General features: G+C 37.5%; 1 protein-coding gene across 1 annotated transcript in view; it reads right to left on the bottom strand.

The window, feature by feature from the left end:
• Positions 1–1,120: 1,120 nt before the first annotated feature.
• Positions 1,121–23,438, bottom strand: part of MCMDC2 (minichromosome maintenance domain containing 2) — a 34,073-nt gene continuing 11,755 nt past the window's right edge. The window contains exons 9-14 of the mRNA XM_027583180.1: positions 21,465–21,670; positions 18,875–19,041; positions 18,191–18,370; positions 14,363–14,505; positions 7,165–7,274; positions 1,121–1,542 (exon numbers count right to left, since the gene is read on the bottom strand). Of these exons, the coding sequence (XP_027438981.1) occupies positions 1,376–1,542; positions 7,165–7,274; positions 14,363–14,505; positions 18,191–18,370; positions 18,875–19,041; positions 21,465–21,670 (973 nt within the window). The 3' untranslated portion in view covers positions 1,121–1,375. The remainder of the gene's footprint in view (positions 1,543–7,164; positions 7,275–14,362; positions 14,506–18,190; positions 18,371–18,874; positions 19,042–21,464; positions 21,671–23,438) is intronic.

Below are 23,438 nucleotides of genomic sequence, written 5' to 3'. Positions count from 1 at the left end.
TCTCCCTCGCTCGCTCTCATGAATAAATTGTAAATGATAATAAAAATTTTTTGTAAACGACTGCTCTGAAAAAGTAATTCTGCTTCTAGTACAAATAATGTTATCTTAAGGAAAATAGTGACTGGACAGTCCAATCTGGATTTACAAGAATTCTAAAACTAGGGGCACCTGGGTGGCTCAGTCGGTTAAGTGTCTGCCTTCAGCTCAGGTTATGATCCCAGGGTCCTGGGATGGTGGTGGTCTCTGCTCAGCGGGGAGTCTGCTGCTCCCTCTCACCTTTTGTGCTCTCTTTCTCAAATCTTAAAAAATTCTAAAACAATTCCTAACTGGAGACTTAGGTAAATCTTGCTTTTCCCCTGTTGAGTCCCACAGCATATAATTACCTGCCTTTATCCAAGTTATAATTGCAGTATGGCCAAACGGTACAAAACCTGTATAGCAACAAAGAAGCCACAAAGTAAGGTCCTGACTAGAATTATAGAACTGTAATATGTAAATTGTTTTTACAAAACTAGCTTTGCTTTCTGAATGCAAGTGTCTGAGACTAGTGACTATTCACTGTTTTTGAATGATAGGTCAAAGGTCCATAGACCTGTCTGTCTGTATGGTTAAGCTCCATGAGGTACCAGTTTCTGAAGAACCGGCATGGTAGTATCTGGGTAAAATAGGTGGCAATTTTGTGATGACATTTTCCTTTTAGTAAGATTTATTTATTTTAGAATTTCTCTTAAGCTTTGGAAAATGAAAAAGATTTGGGGATTTTACAAGTTAAGTGTATTTCCTCAGTCTTAGTCCCCCCAACCCACCCCCTGCCCCACCTTTCAGAGTAGATCTTTTCCCTCCAGAAACAAACTGGGTTTGCAAATTGGTTTCTTCGCCTTTTGGTACCTTTCCTGTAACCAATTGCCAATTCTTGATCTTTGATTTGATTTAAATTCCTTTTTTTTTTTTTTTCATTTAACCTGGCTTAAAAAATGGGAAATATACAAGCTTTCCCTGACTCCATAATTAGGGCTTCCAAAATGATATAATGGGTATAACACTATATAATAAAGTATGAAAGCTCCTTAAATTTGGGGCTTCTGTTACAGAAATTGCTGTTATCATTTGTCAGGTTCACAGGTGCAAGAAAAATGGTTTAAAATGATTATTTGTAGGTAAATGTTCTCATTTAAAGTGTTCTTGCCATCTTGTGACAAATAGCGGGAACTACACAAAAAGTGGTATTTTACCTTGCTTAGTTTGTAAATCATATTGAGACCATATTTCATACATTTAGGATAGCATTCTAACATACTACTGTACACATTACCTGAAGCATTACTTCAAAATCACATTTAACTTAAATATGAAGAAAATAGTGTCCTCAGATTGGCTATTCATCACTAGTGAAAAGAGTTGTCCCAGGTCCATATGTGGCAATAAACTGTTGGAGCTGCTGTTGGCACTGAGTCAAATAGATATCCCTTTGCTCTAAATATTCTTCGTTATACAATTCAAACGGAAATACTGCATTTGGAGCAACACAAAATACAGTGGCCCCTAAGTAAAGGAAAAAAGTGTAAATGAGAATTCCTTAAAATGCTAAATGTGAAATCACATTTTCAACAGAAGAGTAGGTTTTAAAATTAAGTTCTGACTTACTTAATAGGACATTTTTTTTAAATAAAGATTTTTATTTGTCAGAGCACAAGCAGGGGGAGTGGCAGGCAGAGGGAGAAGCAGGCTCCCTGCTGAGCATGGAGCCTGATGTGGGACTCAGTCCCAGGACCTTGGGATTGAGCTGGGATCATGACCCAAGCTGAAGGCAGACACCTAACCGACTGACCCAGGCATCCCTTAATAGAATATTAATAATCATTTAAAGCTGACCTGTTTTTGAGACTCATGAGACAGTTTTGGTACATGCACAAACTTAACAGCGCCAAGGAGAAATATGTTGATTACATTTTAAAGTTTTGAAACTACAGAAATTTATCTGTTGACATAATCATTACAGTTTTGAACCTGAATAGTGATGGGAGGAGGTGGAAGAAGTAGGGGGAGAAGGTATTAGAAGGTAGGGAAACACTTTCATGAAGGTTAAATGGATGACTGAGGATAAAGACAGCGTTGTATGTTTCATTGTTGATTCACTGAAGGAGTACCTACACTGACTGGCCAGGTGTACAGTTGCTAGCCAAGCAGACAGTGCCTCTCTCCTAGATCTGTCTGTCCTCAGTAAATACTTACATAGCCTCGCACTTCTGTCACTGCTCCCTTTATTGCTCCCTTTATTACTCCCTTTATCTTACCTGCATCTTTGCTGTCCCTTGAGAACACTGCCTTCTTCCCTGTGGCTCTCAGGTGAAGCTGCTTTTTCTCAAAACACCTCATACCTTAGTATCACAAGACAGAGACAGTGCCTAACTTGCAGCCCCCTTGCAGCTACCAGACCATTCTCACCCCTGCTTTCCTCTGAATAAAAATCTTTCCTCTAATGCGCAGTGCCACCTGGGCTTTATTACCCTTTCCCTTCCATGGTCAAGTCATCAGTTCTCGGCACGTGGCTCACAATCTTCCTCTCTTCCCTAATACCTTGCCATTTGGTGATTTCCATATGAATTGCTCGTTTAATTCCAGACCTCCCTGTCTTGACCTTTTCCCTTCTACCTCCACTATGCATAGTAAGGTCACAGGAAACTGGTATCACCAAAAACTTAAAACCGTTAGTTCAAATGTCCCCCTTCCCTACACTACCTACTTCCAGCTTTTAGGTCTTTTATCTCCAAGGCCTCTAATCAGCTTCCTTCAATTCATTTTCCTTTTTTAACCTATTTAAGAATCTCTCCCAAGCCAGTCCCCCAACTCCCTTGCCCCCTGCAACACTCGCCTATCAAAACCTCAACTCTGCATGGGCCCAACTGTTTGCTTTATGCCTGCACTCGGGCTGCTAGACAGAAAATCACCTAATTGGCGTTTCTTGGTTTCACTTTAAATGAATCAGAAACCTCAAATGGATGGGCACTTGAACTGCCAGACAACCCTGCTGGGTTTGTCTAGCACAACTGTTCTTCTGTCCCCCACAACGCGACTATTAGATTCCGTTCTCTCCTCAAACGTTTTGTTTTTAGCTGATGACCTTGTGTAGAGCATTTGACCTAATCTACAGACCTGATTCTCTATCCCTGTCTTCCCTCCTATGAAATGAACTGACTTTTCTATTAGAGGCCAATGCCTTCACATGTGCTCTGGATCCCATCCTCTCTCACCTTTTAAAGGATTTTACTCCTTTGATCTTTCCCCGATTCTGTAGTATTAGTTTACTCTCTGTTGCACATCATAAGATCTATTTATTCTTAAAAAAAAAAAAAAAATCCTGGGGTACCTGGGTGGCTCAGTCGGTTAAGCGTCACCTTCGACTCAGGTCATGATCCCAGGGTCCTGGGATCGAGTCCAGCATCAGACTCCCTGCTCGGCGGGAAGTCTGCTTCTCCCTCGCCCTCTACTGCTGCTGCTCTCTCCCTCCCTCCCTCTCTCTCTCTGTCAAATAAATAAAATCTTTAAAAAAAAAAAATCCTTTTTGGACCACACATCCTTCTCTGGTTAATACCCAATTTTTCTTCCCCATCTTTATAGTCAAACATCTCAAAGTTGTCTTATGTGTGCTATTTCCATATCCTCACTTCTTTTCCCACCCAAATCCCAGTCCACTGAAGTAGCTCTGATCACGAACACCTATATCCCCTACGTTGCCAAATCTAATCTTCCATAACTACACGTGATTTTCTTTCTACATTTTAGCTGCTACTTCTCAGTCTCCTTTGTTAGTTCCTCCTCCTCGACCCCATTTCTAAATACTGGAATTCTTCAAGAGCCGTCCTTGGAGTTCTTAGTATATAGTCTCTCTCTAGGTGATTTCAGGTGATTTCATCCATTCCATGGCTATGAGTACCATCTCTGTGCTGATGGTTCCCAAATTAAATTTCTAAATTAGAACTCTCATCTAAACGATTCTTGTATCTGTCTATTGGTATCTCTGTAGGATGCCTCAAACTTATATCTATCATTTGGTTTTTCTCCCAACCCTTTTTCTATTTTTTTGCTAGTCTTGGCAAATGACCCCATGATCCAGTCAGTTGCTCAAGGCAGAAGCTTGGGAGTTTTCCTTAATTCTTCCCTCTGCTCTCTGTCCCAGCTTCTAAATCTAGTTCATAAGCACAACCTATTGGTTTTTGTATCCAAGAAAAATGTCCCTGAGTAGAGATCAGTTTCCTGCTGTTATTTTTTCCCCTTTTTTCCCAATTTCTTACTATGTTTAAAGTAACATTTAAGGAGGTTTAACATTGTTTTTTGCTTAAGACTTAAAAATCTTTTTGGGGCACCTGGGTGGCTCAGTCGTTAAGCGTCTGCCTTTGGCTCAGGTCATGATCCCAGGGTCCTGGGATCGAGCCCCGCATCAGGCTCCCCACTCGGTGGGAAGCCTACTTCTCCCTCTCCCACTCCCCCTGCTTGTGTTCCCTCTCTCGCTGTGTCTCTCTCTGTCAAATAAATAAATAAAATCTATAAAAAATTATTTTTTATTAATTTTTAAAGATTTTATTTATTCATCTGAGACACAGAGACAGAGAGAATGAGCAGGGGGAGAGCAGAGGGAGAGGGAGAAGCCGGCTCCCCGCTGAGCCAGGAGCCCAGTGTGGGGCTCGATCCCAGGACCCTGGGATCATGACCTGAGCCGAAGGCAGAGGCTTAACCATCTGAGCCACCCAGGTGCCCCAAAAGCATTCTTGATAAAAACTAACATTTTTTTTAATGTACTATAACGAAAAATTGCTGCCTATTTTACTATGGCATGCCATCGAAATTGTTAAGACACAAGAGCAGTGCCTTGGGTGGCTCAGTCGTTTAAGCGTCTGCCTTCAGCTCATGTCATGATCCCAGGATCCTGGGATCGAACCCTGAATGGAGCCCTGCATAGGGTTCCCTGCTCAGTGGAGAGTCTGCTTCTCCCTCTCCCTCTGCTCCTCCCCTCCTCCTCTGCTCTCTCTCTCAAATAAATAAAATCTTTAAAAAAAAGACACAACTTAGATATCAATAAGAAGACAAAAATGTGTGTCTTTGACCTTAAAAACTATGGTATTATAATATTAAGGACTCCTGTGGTAGAATATGGCAATTTTCACTTGGTAAGCATTTTGTCAAGACTTTCTTGAGCATTTAAGAAAGCATTTGCTGAGGAAAATAAAACTCTGTAAAGATTTTTTTTCCTTTAGTTACTTTTTGTTTTCATAATGAATTTGTTAGGTATATTGATTTTTTTAATTTTTTAATTATTTTTTATTTTATTATGTTAATCACCATACATTACATCATTAGTTTTTGATGTAGTGTTCCATGATTCATTCTTTGCGTATAACACCCAGTGCTCCATGCAATACGTGCCCTCTTTAATACCCATCACCAGTCTAACCCATCCCCCCGCCCCCCTCCCCTCTAGAACTCTCAGTTTGTTTCTCAGAGTCCATAGTCTCTCATGGTTCGTCTCCCCCTCCGATTTCCCCCCCTTCATATTGATTTTTAAGTCTTTTTTAAAAAGATTTTATTTATGTGAGAGAGAGAGACAAAGAGCAAGAGAGAGACAGCAAGCCCAAGCCGGGGGTGGGGGCAGGCAGAGGGAGAGGGAGAAGCAGAGAGCCCGATGTGGGGCTTGATCCCAGGACCCCGAGATCATGACCTGAGCCAAAGGCAGATGGTTAACGACTGAGCCACCCAGGCGCCCCAAAAAGAATGCTTTTAAATACAGAATAAGAAGAATGTAAAAGATAGGGACACATGGCTGGCTCAGTCAGTAGAACATGGACTCTTGACCTCAGGGTTGTAAGTCAGATCCACACTGGGTGTAGCGATTACTTAAAAAAAAAAATATATATATATATATATATATATATATAAATGATAAAGCAAATTAAAAATAAAAATATTTTTATATCATTCCTCTTATTTAGTATTGGTTGGGAACCAATGTTTATCTCTTTTAGTACATAAAATTAATTCAGGATGATAGCTAACTTTCTGGGAATCATGAACCCGTAAGATACTTAATAAAACTTACCACTCATTTCTGTAAGCATAAAGGTGTAAAGCACATACATATAAAAATTTTTACAGAATTTAGAGATTCATGAGCCCCTAGAACTCTCTCAGTATTCATGAATCCCAGGTTAAGAATGCTTGATTTAGATAATTATAGAACAAAGTTCTAATGTTCTAATGAATCTTTGCAAAAAGTTATTACCATATAAATTGAATTTAAGACAAATTTAAGCACTGAATGTATATACACAGAAAAGTCAGTGTTAATACATCCTTTAAGTCCCACGGTTGGGACCAAAGTTTGGTTTCAAGGATGGTAATATTTTATCAAAATTAATGTCTCATCCAATTCAACAAAGACCTTTGTGAGAATATAACTCTCTTTACTCTTACCGTAAGAGCCCTTTTATGTTTTTATTAACAAAACCATAATAAACTCATATTCATTTCAAATAATTAAATGCTATAGTCACAGGATTAGTATAGCTAGCAATTCAGAAAGGTGGTGATGCCAGATGATCACATTTTCTTTGGCTATGTGCCTAACTCCATTGAGGGGGACTGCTTGAAAATTAAATGTTGCATGTTATTTTAAAAGGAAGATGAATTTAAAATCACTTCATGTGTTGAATTAAGTACATGTTTTTTCAGAATTCTGTGTTGCAAAAGTTTAAATATCCAAGCAATCATGCACAATAAGGAACTTAACAGATGATAACTACCTATAAACAATCAGTAAATGTTCAAATTCAAACAGGCCTTACCTGATAAAAATTTATTATTCTTTAAAATAATATTTAAATATATATAACATTTTATTTTAACAGACTAAGATTATTTAAATATAATTATTTATAGTGACCATTAACAAATTTGGGGCACCTGGGTGGCTCATTCATTTAGCGTATGCCTTCAGCTCAGGTCATGATCCCAGGGTCCTGGGATCGAGCCCCACATAGGGCTCCCCGCTCAGCGGGAAGCCTGCTTCTCCCTCTCCCACTCCCCCTGCTGTGTTCCTGCTCTCGCTATCTCTCTCTGTCAAATAAATAAATAAAATCTTAAAACAAAACAAAAAACAAATTAACAGATTACCATATTTCAGTGTGAGAGATGTTTCAAATAATAAGGCTGCAATTAGTGCATCTTCTTTAAGCACTTTATTCCTTAAGTTCAGTCGAGCATGGGATTCAGCTAGGGAAACTCTGAAAAAGAAAACTGGTGCTAATCAAAATATGCTGATATTATAAAGATAATATATATTTTGGCAGGAACAAACCAAGACATATGTGTACATAAGCCATACCTTAAAGATCAGCATATTTTTACTTTTAAAAAATTCAGTTTCTTTTCAAAGCATGTGTTTCCTACCAAGTTCAATAGACTATTCCAGAACAAGCAAATATCCTGACTTGTTATCAAAGACTTGGTTTCCACACTGACTTATCTTTATTTTTATTATTCTACACACTCTTCCCCAAGTTCTGTTCAGATAAACACACAGTTGGGAAAATTAACCTAACTAAATATCTCTTATAGATATCTTAGGTATTTTCTTCCAGTTCTTCATCTATTTAAAGTCGTCATAGAATCTTGAAATTTTAGTTTTGGAAGAGACCTTAAAGTTCAGACTCCCATCAGATAATTGAATTTTCTCTACAATGTCTCAGGCTACTTATTGTCCAGTCTCTTTTGAACTTTTCCTAGGGCTCACTAGGAATCCAGTCCTTTATCTTTTATTTTAAAACTAACTTTTGACTACCTAAAAAATCTCCCTCAAGCTCTTACTTGGCATATGTAATGTATTTGAATGATTGCTGAACTTGAAAATCAGAAAACCTGGGCTAAGGGGAATTCTACCAAACTTTTAAATAAGAATTAATACCTATTATTCTGAAACCGTTCCAAAAAATAGAAATGGAAGGAAAACTTCCAAACTCATTTTATGAGGCCACCATTACCTTGATCCCAAAACCAGACAAAGACCCCATCAAAAAGGAGAATTACAGACCAATATCCTTGATGAACATGGATGCAAAAATTCTCACCAAAATACTAGCCAATAGGATCCAACAGTACATTAAAAGGATTATTCACCATGACCAAGTGGGATTTATCCCTGGGCTGCAAGGTTGGTTCAACATCCGCAAATCAATCAACGTGATACAATATATTAACAAAAGAAAGAACAAGAATCATATGATCCTCTCAATAGATGCAGAAAAAGCATTTGACAAAGTCCAGCATCTTTTCTTGATCAAAACTCTTCAGAGTATAGGGATAGAGGGTACATACCTCAGTATCATAAAAGCCATCTATGAAAAACCCACAGTGAATATCATTCTCAATGGGGAAAAGCTGAGAGCTTTCCCCCTAAGGTCAGGAATGTGGCAGGGATATCCACTCTCACCACTGCTATTCAACATAGTATTAGAAGTCCTAGCCACAGCAATCAGACAACAAAAAGAAATCAAAGGCATCCAAATCGGCAAAGAGGAAGTCAAACTCTCACTCTTTGCAGATGATATGATACTTTATATGGAAAACCCAAAAGACTCCACCCCAAAACTGCTAGAACTCATACAGGAATTCAGTAAAGTGGCAGGATATAAAATCAATGCAAAGAAATCAGTGGCATTCCTATACACCAACAAGACAGAAGAGAGACAAATTAAGGAGTTGATCCCATTTACAATTGCACCCAAAACCATAAGATACCTAGGAATAAATCTAACCAAAGAGGCAAAGGATCTGTACTCAGAAAACTATAAAATACTCCTGAAAGAAATTGAGGAAGACACAAAGAAATGGAAAAACGTTCTATGCTCATGGATTGGAAGAACAAGCATTGTGAAGATGTCAATGCTACCTAGAGCAATCTACACATTCAATACAATCCCCATCAAAATACCATCCACTTTTTTCAAAGAAATGGAACAAATAATCCTAAAATTTCTATGGAAGCAGAAGAGACCCCGAATAGCCAGAGGAATGTTGAAAAAGAAAATCAAAGCTGGCGGCATCACAATTCCGGACTTCCAGCTCTATTCCAAAACTGTCATCATCAAGACAGTATGGTACTGGCACAAAAACAGGCACATAGATCAATGGAGCAGAATAGAGAGCCCAGAAATGGACCCTCAACTCTATGGTCAACTAATTTTTGACAAAGCAGGAAAGAATGTCCAATGGAAAAAAGACAGTCTCTTCAACAAATGGTGTTGGGAAAATTGGACAGCCACATGCAGAAGAATGAAACTGGACCATTTCCTTACACCACACACAAAAATAGACTCCAAATGGTTGAAAGACCTCAATGTGAGACAGGAGTCCATCAAAATCCTAAAGGAGAACACAGGCAGCAACCTCTTCGACCTCAGCCGCAGCAACTTCTTCCTAGAAACATCTCCAAAGGCAAGGGAAGCAAGGGCAAAAATGAACTATTGGGATTTCATCAAGATAAAAAGCTTTTGCACAGCAAAAGAAACAGTCAACAAAACCAAAAGACAACCAACAGAATGGGAGAAAATATTTGCAAATGACATATCAGATAAAGGGCTAGTATCCAAAATCTATAAAGAACTTATCACACTCAACACCCAAAGAACAAATCAATCAAGAAATGGGCAGAAGACATGAACAGACATTTTTCCAAAGAAGACATCCAAATGGCCAACAGACACATGAAAAAGTGCTCAACATTGCTCGGCATCAGGGAAATCCACATCAAAACCTCAATGAGATACCACCTCACACCGGTCAGAATGGCTAAAATTAACAAGTCAGGAAACGACAGACGGTGGGGATGCGGAGAAAGGGGAACCCTCCTACACTTGTTGGTGGGAATGCAAGTTGGTGCAACCACTCTGGAAAACAGTATGGAGGTTCCTCAAACAGTTGAAAATAGAGGTACCATACGATCCAGCAATTGCACTACTGGGTATTTACCACAAAGATACAAATGTAGGGTTCCGAAGGGGTACGTGCACCCCAATGTTTATAGCAGCAATGTCCACAATAGCCAAACTGTGGAAGGAGCCAAGATGTCCATCGACAGATGAATTTATGGATAAAGAAGATATGGTATATATACACAATGGAATATTATGCAGCCATCAAAAGGAATGAGATCTTGTCATTTGCAATGACATGGATGGAACTAGAGGGTGTTATGCTGAATGAAATAAGTCAATCAGAGAAAGACATGTATCATATGACCTCACTGATATGCGGAATTCTTTTTTTTTTTTTTTTTTTTTTTTTAAAGATTTTATTTATTTATTTGACATAGAGAGAGAGAGAGACAGAGTGAGCACAAGCAGGGGGAGTGGCAGGCAGAGGCAGAGGGAGAAGCAGGCTCCCCACAGAGAAGGGGAAGCCCGATGTGGGACTCGATCCCAGGACGCCGGGATCATGACCTGAGCCGAAGGCAGTCGCTTAACCAACTGAGCCACCCAGGCGCCCTGATATGCGGAATTCTTAATCTCAGGAAACAAACTGAGGGTTGCTGGAGTGGTGGGGGTGTGGGAGGGATGGGGTGGCTGGGTGATAGACATTGGGGAGGGTATGTGCTATGGCGAGTGCTGTGAATTGTGCAAGACTGTTGAATCACAGATCTGCACCTCTGAAAGAAATAATGCAATATATGTTAAGAAAAAAAAAAGAAGAAGATAGCAGGAGGGGAAGAATGAAGTGGGGGAAATCGGAGGGGGAGACGAACCATGAGAGACGATGGACTCTGAAAAACAAACTGAGGGTTCTAGAAGGGAGGGGATGAGGGGGTGGGTTAGCCTGGTGATGGGTATTAAAGAGGGCACGTTTGCGTGGAGCACTGGGTGTTATGCACAAAAAATGAATCATGGAACACTACATCCAAAACTAATGATGTAATGTCTGGTGATTAACATAACAATAAAAAATTTTTTTTAAAAAAGAAAACCTGGGCTAGGTCTTTAGAATTTACTAGCTGTGTGACTTCATATTTACTTTCTGGGATTTTTTTGAAGCTCGGGTATAAAATGGGGACAATAATAATTCACAGTTATTATGATTTCAAATAAAGCATTTGAAAATTTCGGGACTCACCCACAAAGATTATATAAATTTAAACTGAAATTGGTTTCACTGAAATTTCTACCCACTGGTCCCTGGTTCTGTTTTCTGAGATTATAAAATAAGCCTAATACTTCTTAAATATGACAGCTCTTCAAATATTCAAAGACAAATTTCCTAATTGCCCTACATTTTCTTTTCTCTAAGATAAAATATTCCTAGCTCTTTTAGTATGTCATAAGACATCATTTTCAGGCCCTTCACCATTCTTTCTGGCTACTTTCCTCATGACCAGATTTGGTTAATATTCTTTTTCAGTACAGTACTATGGTGTGATTTAACCAGCAATGTAGAGGTGAGGCAGAACTAGCATTTTTTTTTTACTCTAGATACTATATTCTATTAACATAACCTGAATTCACAGTATTAAGAGCCATATTACAGTTTACCCATATTAAACATAAAAGGAATGAAACCTCAAGTTTTTTTCATATTAAGACATCAACCTTTTCTTATCCATTCATACTTGGTTAGACCAAGATCATCATTTGAGTCTATGGAGATCTCTCCAGAGTTGTTTATTTTCAAATTTGACTATAATGTTCCTGATATCCTCACCTTAGCTCCTTCTAAAAATGTTGACCTCAAATGAATATATATAAAGTTTTTCAGGGCAAGAAAAGAGTACTATTCAGCTCCACTCTAGAAAAGCAAGGATGGTGTTATTAGGTACCTGTCTATAGAAGAAGCAGGAGAAAAATTTAAAGTTTATGACTCTTCTGAGTTCATTTACTTTGCTATTTCCTAAACTCCATCTCTACTTCTAGTGTTTATTTCTACAATGGGAAGAAGTAGAGTTATCACATTAAATTTAACTCTGCTTTATTTTTGGATCAATATAGTCAAATGTAAACTGAGGGGGCGCCTGGGTGGCTCAGTTGTTAAGCATCTGCTTTCTGCTCAGGTTGGGCCCCGTGCCAGGCTCCCTGCATCCGGCTCCCTGCTCCGTGGGAAGCCTGCTTCTCCCTCTCCCCCTGCTCGTGTTCCCTCTCTAAGTGTGTCTCTCTCTGTCAGATAAATGAATAAAATCTTAAAAAAACACACACAAAAAAATGTAAACTGAGATATGAGTTTAAATATCTTTTTGCTACAGAGAAAAAAAAATAAGAAAATGGGATTTTCAAGGCTTTGACTATTTGAGTATTGATTTGAGTATTTTATTTTATTATTTAAAAAAAATTTTTTTAAGTAGGCTCCATCTCCGATGTGGGGCTTGAACTCATAACCCCAAGATCAAGAGTTGCATGGTTCACCAACTGAGCCAGCCAGGCACCCCTGATTTGAGTATTTTAAATATTCCTTCAGAAAATGGAAAACATTACAAAATTCCGTTCACCATTTTAAAACATCATAGTTGACTTCTACCTTATCTTCAGCACTTTTTTTCAGGTCTATAAAGATAAATATACAGCTAGGAAAGTTAACTAAATATATTTATCTCTTGTAGACCTCTATCTGACATTTCCTGCCAGTCCTTCACTTATTTTATATTGCAGTTATAACAAGATATTTATTTATTTAATGGATTATTTTACCCCTGGTCCTACTTCATGATTTGTTTGAAATTACACTTTAATTTAGAAGTAATGGTTTATCAATAGGGGACTGTCGAAATTATGGTACAGCCCCACTGGAACACAGTAAAACTATAATGCAGCTATTAAAACAGAATAAGGTAATTCCTTGTGTTCTGATAGTATTATAATATAATATGTAAACCATGCATGATTCCATTTGGGCAAAAGGAAAATATCTATCCATGTGAATATATATTTGTATTTAGATCTTTCTCAACTTACAATGGGTTTACATCCCAATAAACCCACTGTAAACTAAAAATACCATGTCAAAAATGTATTTAATACACCTAACCTACCAAACATAGCTTACCCTAGCCTACCTTAAAAGTGCTGAAAACACATTAGCCTACAGTTGGGCAAAATCATCTAAACAAAGCCATTTTTATAATGATGTGTTGACTATCTCACATAATTTATTGAATACTGCTCTGAAAGTGAAGCACAGAATGGCTGCATGGATATAGAATGGTGTCTGTGTACCAGTTGTCTACCCTTTTAATCTCATAGCTGACTGGGAGCTGCAGTCCATTGTTGCTGCCCAGTAGGAGAGAGTATCCTACTGCATATTGCCAGCCGGGAAAAAGAAATTCAAAATTCAAAGTATGATTTCTACTGAAAATGTACATTTTCACACTATTATGAAGTTGAAAAATCGTAAGTCAAACCATCCTAAGTCGGGGACCGTCTATACATATAATATGTTTAAGTAACATATCCATCTAAAAATATATAGCATATTCAAATAAAGTATGGATTTAATATACATCATATATTTAAATTACATATGTTTGTACATGCTAGTATTTGAATGGATAAGTTTTGGAAAAATACACAAAAACTGTTAACAGTGATTATCTCTCTAGAGAGTGGGACAGCAATGGGTAGAGTTAGCTGGACACCTTACTCATTATTTTGGACTTTTACTGTGTCCATCCTTTACTTTTATAATAAAAATTAGTTTTTATATATTTTTTTATTTTTTTAAGATTTTATTTATTTATTTGACAGAGAGAGACACAGCGAAAGAGGGAACACAAGCAGGGGGAGTGGGAGAGGGAGAAGCAGTCTTCCCACGGAGCAGGAAGCCCGATGCGGGGCTCATTCCCAGGACCCTGGGACCATGACCTGAGCTGAAGGCAGACACTTAACAACTGAGCCACCCAGGCGCCCCTAAAAATTAAAAAATAACTTTTCCAAGGAACAATAATAGATGAGTCTATTGAAGTATTTAAAAGTACAGGGAACAATGCACTTAAAAAGAATTTTTTCTAGGTTCAACTAAAAAAATACCTGGAATATAAAAAAGCCATATTTTAAAAAACAATCATTTGCATTTGAAATCAATGCACTTTACTTAGACACATTTTATACAGAGGTTCCAATACAAAAATAATTTCATGAAAACAAATATTGGAGATTCAATTGATGTAACAATATAACAAAAGGAATTGTTGTATCACCTTAAAATCTTTTGGAGTAAGGTTAATTATAAACCAACCAACTAGCAATCAAAGAAAGAAACAAGTGAAATATAAATAAATTAATTAAACACATCATTTAAAAGTCAATACTGGCTTTAAAATTTTAGATTGAATACCTACAAGTATTTTAATGCAGATGCTGACAGTTTTGATCCACTTACAGAATCTGTTCTGATTCTTCGACTTGCTAGATAATAGCCATGAATCATTCTTTCTGCCTCCAAACTGAATTCTACATTCAAACTCTTTGCAAAAGCCAGCAGCTAAATTAAAAGTGTGAAAAATTTAAGAAATTCAAACTTAAAAAAAAAGAAATTCAAACTTTATTATAAAATCTATATTACAAAAATCCAAAGTTTGCATAATTTATTTACATCAAAGTTGATTAAATATCTGGGGCCATCTCAAAGTCATTGAGCGCTTTAAATCATCATCTTAACACCTGTAAATATTGTTAAAGTTTAGCCAGAGTAATCTCTTCCTCCCTCTTAGTGCATAAATGTTCTGTGCAATGTATTTGAATGAGGATCAAGGCTTTGCTTCTAGAGGAGTAAAGGCTCCCTTAGATCCTTTCAGTGGGAGAGAGGCTTCCCCCAGCAGCTCATTTCCCTTTGAATAGCTTTAATTCTTTGAATATTTATTTCCTTAAAACTTTCTCTCATGGGCCCTAGAGCTACCTGCCTTCGTTACTTCCTTTCCTTCCTTTTAAAGAACACAGCTGAACACTAACAATGTAGGAGGCACTGTGTTAACCACTATGAAGGTGGGCTTTGGAAATTAAGACTTCCAGGAAAGAACAAGCCTTCAACATAATGATTAGCACTGTCTTCTCTGAGCTTTGTGCTTTTTTTCTTTCTGAGGATTCCCAGTCCCTTAAATCCTTAATCTGTGACATCATTTCCAGACTTTTCACCACCCTGTTTGTTTTCTGCTTTTTCAACTCAGAATTGAAAGGCAGATTTAATCATAATAAGGTTGCTATTAACTATAATACTATATTTTAAATACTACTTTTTATTTTGTATTTTTTTAAAGATTTATTTATTTATTTATTTATTTATTTATTTATTTATTTATTATTTGACACAGAGAGAATGAGAGAGACAGAGTGACAGAGAGCAAGCACAGGCAAGGGGGACGGCAGGCAGGGGAGAAGCAGGCAGGGAAGAAGCAGGCAGGGGAGAAGCAGGCTCCCCACTGAGCAAGGAGCCCAATGTGGGGCTTGATCCCAGGACGCTGGGATCATGACCTGAGCCCAAGGCAGACACTTAACAGACTGAGCCACCCAGGCGCCTCTAAATACAAATTTTAAAGGATCTGGATATGTCCTGTATTAGGTATGTCCTGTCTTCTTTATTCTCCTTACACTCCACAGTTCCCTCTAGACCTTAAGAACTGGATAATAACATTATTAATAATCTCAGTAGCCCTCTCTAGGTTTTATCCTATGGAGTCACAGTAATGTGCCAGCTATCTCCCCCTTCAGGAAAGGATTTGCTCCTAGCTCCTGGGAGTGCTGTCAGCATTGGCCTCCAGGTATCAACCTCTTTAGGGAATGCCTCAAGACAGCCCATATCAAGTGACTGAGATAGAAGTGGGGCAAGTGTTACCAAAAAAGTCTATTTCTGTCCAAAGCAAAACAATTCTGGTGGGTCTCTTTAACTCCAGAGCTCATTGTAGGGCTATCTTTGGGCCTGCATCACAGCTTGACTCCTTTCTCTGCCCAATCCTGTTTCCTTCTCCCTTCCACAGGTATTAATAGAAGAGCTAGAAGAGCACTCCTGAATAGACAATGGCACACCAAACTCATCTTGATCAGTCTCCTGGAGAGCCCAGGCTCTGACACACTACATCCAACCTGTTTTGTGTAATGGACAGATTTATCTTCTGGAGAAATAATTTTCGCTGTTTCACAAGTCTAATAAAGTCCAACTGTTCTCTACAGTCTGAGGAATCAACCATAATTTTTTTTGCCTGAGCTTCAAGGTTTATTGTAAATTTGCCAAATCCTAATCCCAATGATTCTAATTTTTGCTCCAGTCAGCTATGTCTTCTCATAGTTTTCCATGCATATTCATTTCTACTTCTGTCTTTGCTCCTACTTTCATTCCTGTTTAGGATGTCCATCCTTCCTGTCATCTAAATCTTACCTTTTCTTGAGGCTCAACTAAAGTCTCACCTCCTTTTTTTTTTTTTAAGATGTTATTTATTTGGCAGAGAGAGACACAGCGAGAGAGGGAACACAAGCAGGGGAGTGGGAGAGGGAGAAGCAGGCTTCCTGCCGAGCAGGGACCCCGATGTGAGGCTCAATCCCAGGACCCTGAGATCATACCCTAAGCCGAAAGCAGACGCTTAACCAACTGAGCCACCCAGGTGCCCCAAAATCTCACCTCCTTGAAGTCTTCCCAACTCTTGCATTCTACTTGACATCTTCCTTCCTGAATTCCTAAAATACTTAGAGTTAGCACGTGCAGGTTAACACTTAACCTGTCCCTTAATGGTTTCTTGTATCTTATTTTTATCTCAATTAAATGATAAACTATTTAAAGAAGATTTATTTTTCTGTGAGAACATAAAAGAGCAGAAGTAGGCTCATATATATATAAAGGATTCAGTAAATAATAAATCCCAAGGGGTTTTATTTGTTTGTTTTTCAGAGAAAAACTGGGCAAAAATGTCTCTGGGTCATTAGTGTGTCTATATATTTAGTACCCTAATTCCTAGAGATTAACTACTTTTTTTCTTATATATTAAAACAAACAGGAGTGCCTGGGTGGCTCAGTCGGTTAAGTGTCTGACTCTTGATTTTCGCTCAGGTCATGATCTCAAGGTTGTGAGATTAAGCTCCATGTTGGGCTCTGTGTTGATCATGGAGCCTGCTTAGGACTCTCTCTCTTGGGGCACCGGGGTGACTCAGTTGGTTAAGTACCTGCTTTGGCTCAGGTCATGATCTCAGGGTCCTGGGATCGAGCCCCACATTGGGCTCTCTGCTCAGCAGGGAGCCTGCTTCTCCCTCTGCCTGCCTCTGCCCCCTGCTTGTGTTCCCTCTTTCTTTCTGTCAAATAAATAAATAAAATCTTAAAAAAAAAATCTTTAAAAAAATATTCTCTCCCTCTGCCCCTCCCCCAAATATAAATAATAAAAAATAAATAAATAAAACAAAAATACCTGATTTATCATAAATATTCTTTTTCTGTTCTAAGCTATGTGAATAAACAATGCTCATAATTCCGTTTTAAGTCCACCTCACTCTTCCTTTTACCCATGCAATCTACCTACAAGGAAAGCAGGCATGAAAAAAAATTTGTAATGACTCATAGATTCCCACTCCCAGTATTCCTGCCCTTTATCTATCCTATGTAGGTATTTTAACTCTACTGTGGATAGACTTCTCAATAGTCAATATTGAAAGGGTGTCACTTGTAAATACTTGTGTACCTTTAATAGTTACAAAAATCATTACTAATTTATATCACCTACTCTCAGGTTCTCTGAACATGCTGCCCATGTTTTCATGGCAGGACACTGAAATGGGTTAGTGAGTCATGATAGGTATTCTCTAAAGTCAGAACTCTGAAGGCATTTATATAAAGAAAATCCCTTTGAATGGTCTGTAAAATGTAAATAACTGTATACCTATACAGCCTCTCATCATAATTTTCCATAGAAATATTCTATTGGTTTTCTTTTTACTGAGATTTTTAAAAGCTATTTGGATAGAGGTACAAAGAATTAACTCAACATTTTAATATTTATGTCCTTATGCAGTTTTTTATTTAATTATAATCCTAAATATTTTCTACACAATGTCCTTAAAATATTTAAAGGCTGAAAGTGACTTGGAATAGAAGAAATCTAAATAAAGAAAACTGAGAGCTCAAGTGAGTTCTATTTCATTTGAGAAACATTAGCACAAGTATGCTTGGTACTCATTTTTCCTGCCTGTACCTTTTCAAAATCTTCAGTTGTGAACTTCTTAGAAGCTACATAAAGCTGCCCTTCAGGATCAATGGCTTTCTTTAAAGTATGTTGCACAGTAGAAAGAAGTGGGTAGCAAGGAGATGATTCATTGCAGCTAATCAATAATCCAAATGCCTCTAGGAGATTAGCTGGAATCAAACTGCAATCCTACATCAAATGAAAATGTAAAAGACAAACATTAAATTCTGGCATTTCCACACTTTAGAAATAATTATAAATTAAGTATTGTTTATAATTATTTAAATTATTAACATATTTATATTATTATAATATTTTACTATATTAAATTATATAACTATTTTTGTTCTATTATTTGTTACTACTAATTATTATTTAAAGTGATTCCTGAGTATCATGGGAACTTAATATGACCAATTTTTTTAATGCTCTTTATTATTTTCTTACACATTATTCATTAAAGCCTACTCTACTGCCTATTCACATAATAATTTCTAGTAAACAAACACCTGCTTTGCATGACTAAAAAAATGAAAATTTTCAAACAATTGCATCATTATTTAGTTCTAGTACCCGATTAAAGATAGAAATGGGTTAATAACAAAACATTAAGTACAACAAAAACATTGAGATTAAAATCTGTGATTAAATTCCCTGAACAACATTCTAAAATAAAATATACATATACCTTACCATCTGACCAATTAGAGTATTGGTTTTCTGCATATTCTTCCTTGAAGATGAATCCATATCAACAAAAGACCAAAAACTGCACTGAACTGGAAAAGTCATTTGTTGATTAACATCATCCCCAAACTTCTTTCCTGGGATGTATACTGTGATGCTTCTGCTTTCCACAACTAAGTCAAAAGACATTATGCATTTATATTTTGGTCTATATATCTACAAATTAATAACAGATATTATTATATAGTATTTTACTCTCTAAATGTTGAACAGTAAAGACACAAGTAAATTTGGTTGTTTTTTAAGATGTGGCTAAATTAGAAAATTTGCCATAAAAAGAACAAGAAAAATAGCCGGACGTTTATGTGTCCCATGACTTGATGAGAACAACAGTCTAAAGCATATAGCTGGAATTATGGTCAGTGTCTGGGTGGAATAGGCAGAGGGTTAAGAGACTGGTCATGTAGGTCATGCTTACAAGGGGGGCTGAAATTAAGCAATGTTCTTTTATGTGGAAAAGAAAGCAGGACATGTATGTAAGAGTGAAAGAGAGTAAGACTGAGAGAAAATATAAACTACAATGACTAGGGGAAATTATATCTCAAATCAACATGTTGAAAACCAAATTCATCATTTCTTCTCCTCAAATGACTCTGTGTGCATTACTCACAATTAGGGCTATCACTATTCAACTACTTAAAACCCAAATAAAAAATGTAGAAGCAACAAAGTCTCCTTTCTATCCATCCTTCACCCCTTATAACCATTCAATCCATAGATTCAATCCAATTCCTAGGATTCTATCTTTCAAATATTTCTCAAATTAGTCTTCTCTTCATTCATGATAAGAGTCTTTTGTCTATATTTATCCTTCTCTTGGGTCATAAGATAAATATATATTTTTAACTCTATAGAAACGGCCAGAGCAGTTTTCAAAATGGTTGTACTATGTTATACTCTCATCAAAAATACATAGGAATTCCAGTTTTTCCACATCCTTGGTAACATTTGTTGTCAATTTTTTAAATTTTTGCCATTCTAGTAGCCAGGGTCAGCTACTTATTATGTGGGCCCAGTGTAAACTAAAAAATAATCAAACACAAGGGAAAAGCTGCTGTTAAATGTACTAATATAGAGAGCTTTTTCCTTTAAAAATATTTTATTACTGGGGCGCCGGGGTGCCTCATTCAGTTAAGCGTCTGCCTTCGGCTCAGGTCACAATCTCCAGGTCCTGGGAACCGAGCCCCACATCAGGCTCCCTGCTCTGTGGGGAATCTGCTTCTCTCTCTCTCTCTCTCTCTCTCTCTCCCTCTGTCCCTCCTCACTGCTCATTCTCTCTCTCTCAAATAAATAAATAAAATCTTTAAAAAATATTTTATTACCTATGAAATGTAATAGGACTGATGTGGAGAAATTAGAATCTTCATCTTTTACTGATCAGAATGTAAAATTGCATAGCCACTGTGGAAAATGGTTTGGTGGTTCCTCATTAAGTTAAACATAGAATTACCTTATAATCCAGCAATTCCACTTCTAGGTATATACCCAAGAGTTGAAAGTAGGGACTCAAACAGATACCTGGACTCCAATGTTCAGAGCAACATTATTCACAATAGCCAAAAGATGGAAACAACCTAAGTGTCCCTCAACAAATGAATGAATTTTTTTAAAAAGTGGTATATATATAAAATGGAATCTTATTTAACAATAAGAGATTCTTGAATAGACAAATTCATAAAGACAGAAAGTAGAATAGAGGTTACCAGGGGCTGGAGGTAGGGAGGAATAGGGAGTTATTGTATAATGGGTACAGAGTTTCTTTTTTTCTTAAAGATTTTATTTATTTATTTATTTGTCAGAGAGAGAGACAGAGAGACAGAGCACAAGCAGGGGGAGTGGCAGGCAGAGGGAGAAGCAGGCTTCCCACTGAGCAAAGAGCCTGATGCCGGACTTGATCCCAGGACCTTGGGATTATGACCTGAGCCAAAGGCAGACATTTAACTGACAGAGCCACCCAGGCATCCCTGGATACAGAGTTTCTGTTAGGAATTATGAAAAGTTCTGGAAATGGAGAGTGGTAATGATTACATAACATTGTGAATGTGCTTAATGCCACTGAATTGTACACTTAAAAATGTTTAAAATCGTAAATTTTATGTTATGTGTATTTCACCATAGAGCAGAACTCCTTCAACTTGGAAAAAAACATCTACAAAAAAACCTACAGCTAACATCATATTTAATGGTGACAAACTCAAAACTTTCTTGCAAAGATGAGGAACAAGACAAGGATATCTCTTTTTACCACTGTTTTTCAGCATCAGAGTGGAAGTCCTAGCTAAAACACTAAGACAAGAAAAGAAATCTGGGCCAAAAAAAACTCATATGTTAGCACAACTGAGAGCAAAAGCTAAAACAGTGCATTTGTATATTAAATTCCTCTCTTTTTATTAATAAAGGTAAAATGAGAAGTGTCATTTAATATAATTTCTCAGTTCCTAAAATGTGCACAATACAATCTTAACTGTTAACTCCCTGACACTGATGAGACTGTAAGTTAAACAGGTAACAATTAATTAGAAAAAATATTGTTTACCTGATTGAAGCTGTTCTAGTTTATCTTTTTTGTGTGAAGCCAAGTCTCCCATAAAGCAGATACCACCTTTAGCTAGCAAAGCACTGCCAGCTTGAATGCTAACTGCACCAGTTCCATACTTATTTCTGGATAGGGTAGGAAAAATTTCAGTAGAGACCGGATGACGTATACCACGGGGCACAAGGTTTATACTAAAATTCAAAAGCCTAGGAAAAAATAAATTACTCGTTACAATTATTCAATGTTTGATTTTCAAAAGTGATAATGTATAACAGCTACACAAATTTAATTTGAGTCAGTGTTTAATGAAAATTTTTTCTAAGATTTTATTTTTAAGTAATTGCTACACCCAACATGGGGCTCAGACTCACAACCCCGAGATCAAGAGTTGCATGCTCTACTGACTGAGCCAGCCAGATACCCCTAATGAGCACCTTTTCTAGGGATAAAAACATATAAAAGACACGGTCCTTAACTTAGAAAGCTCACAGCCTAGAAAGAGAGACATAAACAAAAAACTAAAACACAATGTGTTTTTAGGAGAACATCCATTGGAGAGTATTATTTGTTCCTGGAAGGAAGTCAGAGAAAGCTACAGAGAGATGACATTTGAACTGGGCCTTGCTCTTTATGGATTGCTTTCTTTTGTTTATTCAGAATTTTCACATTTAGGCTTGCCAGTAGCCCATAATGACTATCCCTGCTGCCTATATATCATGATACATCTTTCTGTTTTCTGATCTCTTTGCCAATTGCCTCAGCCCCTTCATTTCTCAAATTTAAATTCTAAGAAAGGATTATGATTGTCTTAGCTTTCAAAGCCTTCCCACAGAAATCACAGCTTGCTGGTGCAATCAACTATGATGAGCTGACATAGATATCCAGTGCAAAAGAGGATGAAGCAGTATTCTTTAAATATGCATAGGTAGATGCTATAAAATTTCTAGTGTACATGTCATTCCAAGGAATTTGGATGTTAGTTTGAAGATATATAAAATGGGGGAATGAGATTTAGAAAGAAACTTTTGCAAGCCTATAAAGCAGTGGTTTTCAACCCCACCTCACATTAAAATCACCTGGGGAGATTTTTTTAAATTCCAATGTCAAGCCCCCACCCCAAACCATTCTAGGGGTGAGCCAAAATCATAAATATTTTTTTTAAAAACTCTCCCAAGTAGGGCGCCTGGGTGGCTCAGTCGGTTAAGCATCCAATTCTTGACCTTGGCTCAGGTCTTGATCTCAGGGTCGTGGTTTCAAGCCCCATGATGGGCTCCAGGCATGGCGCCTACTTAAAAAGGAAAAAAAATTCTCCCAGGTAATTCTAATATGCAGTATGGCTGAGAACCTATTATATAGAACAATGGGCCTCAAACTTGTCTGTCTACACATTGGAATCCAATGAGAAATTTTTAAAAATAGTGATACAAGGGGGTACCTGGGTGGCTCGGTCGGTTTAACGTCTGCCTTTGGCTCAGGTCATGATCCCAGGGTCCTGGGACTGAGCCCTGCATCAGGCTCCCTGTTCAGCGGGCAGCCTGCTTCTCGCTCTCCCTCTGTCGCTCCCCCTGCTTGTGCTCTCTCTCTCTGTCAAATAAGTAAATAAAATCTTTTTTTTTAAAGATTTTATTTACTTATTTGACGGAGAAATACACAGCGAGAGAGGGAACTCAAGCAAGGGGAGTGGGAGAGGGAGAAGCGGGCTTCCCGCGGAGCAGGGAGCCGGATGTGGAGCTCGATCCCAGGACCCCGGGGATCATGACCTGAGCCGGAGGCAGACGCTTAACGACTGAGCCACCCAGGCGCCCCAAATAAGTAAATAAAATCTTTTAAAAAAATAGTGATAAAAAGTCACATAATTAAGGTCAAAATGCAAAAATCAATTATATTTCTACATATTCATAGCAAACATTTGAAAAATGAAATTAATAAAATACTATTTTTAATAATATCAATATTTTCAAATATTTAGAAATC

Source organism: Zalophus californianus, chromosome 4 (genome assembly GCF_009762305.2).
Source record: "Zalophus californianus isolate mZalCal1 chromosome 4, mZalCal1.pri.v2, whole genome shotgun sequence".
Lineage (NCBI taxonomy): Eukaryota > Metazoa > Chordata > Mammalia > Carnivora > Otariidae > Zalophus > Zalophus californianus.
This window is presented reverse-complemented; position numbering and strand designations above follow the sequence as displayed.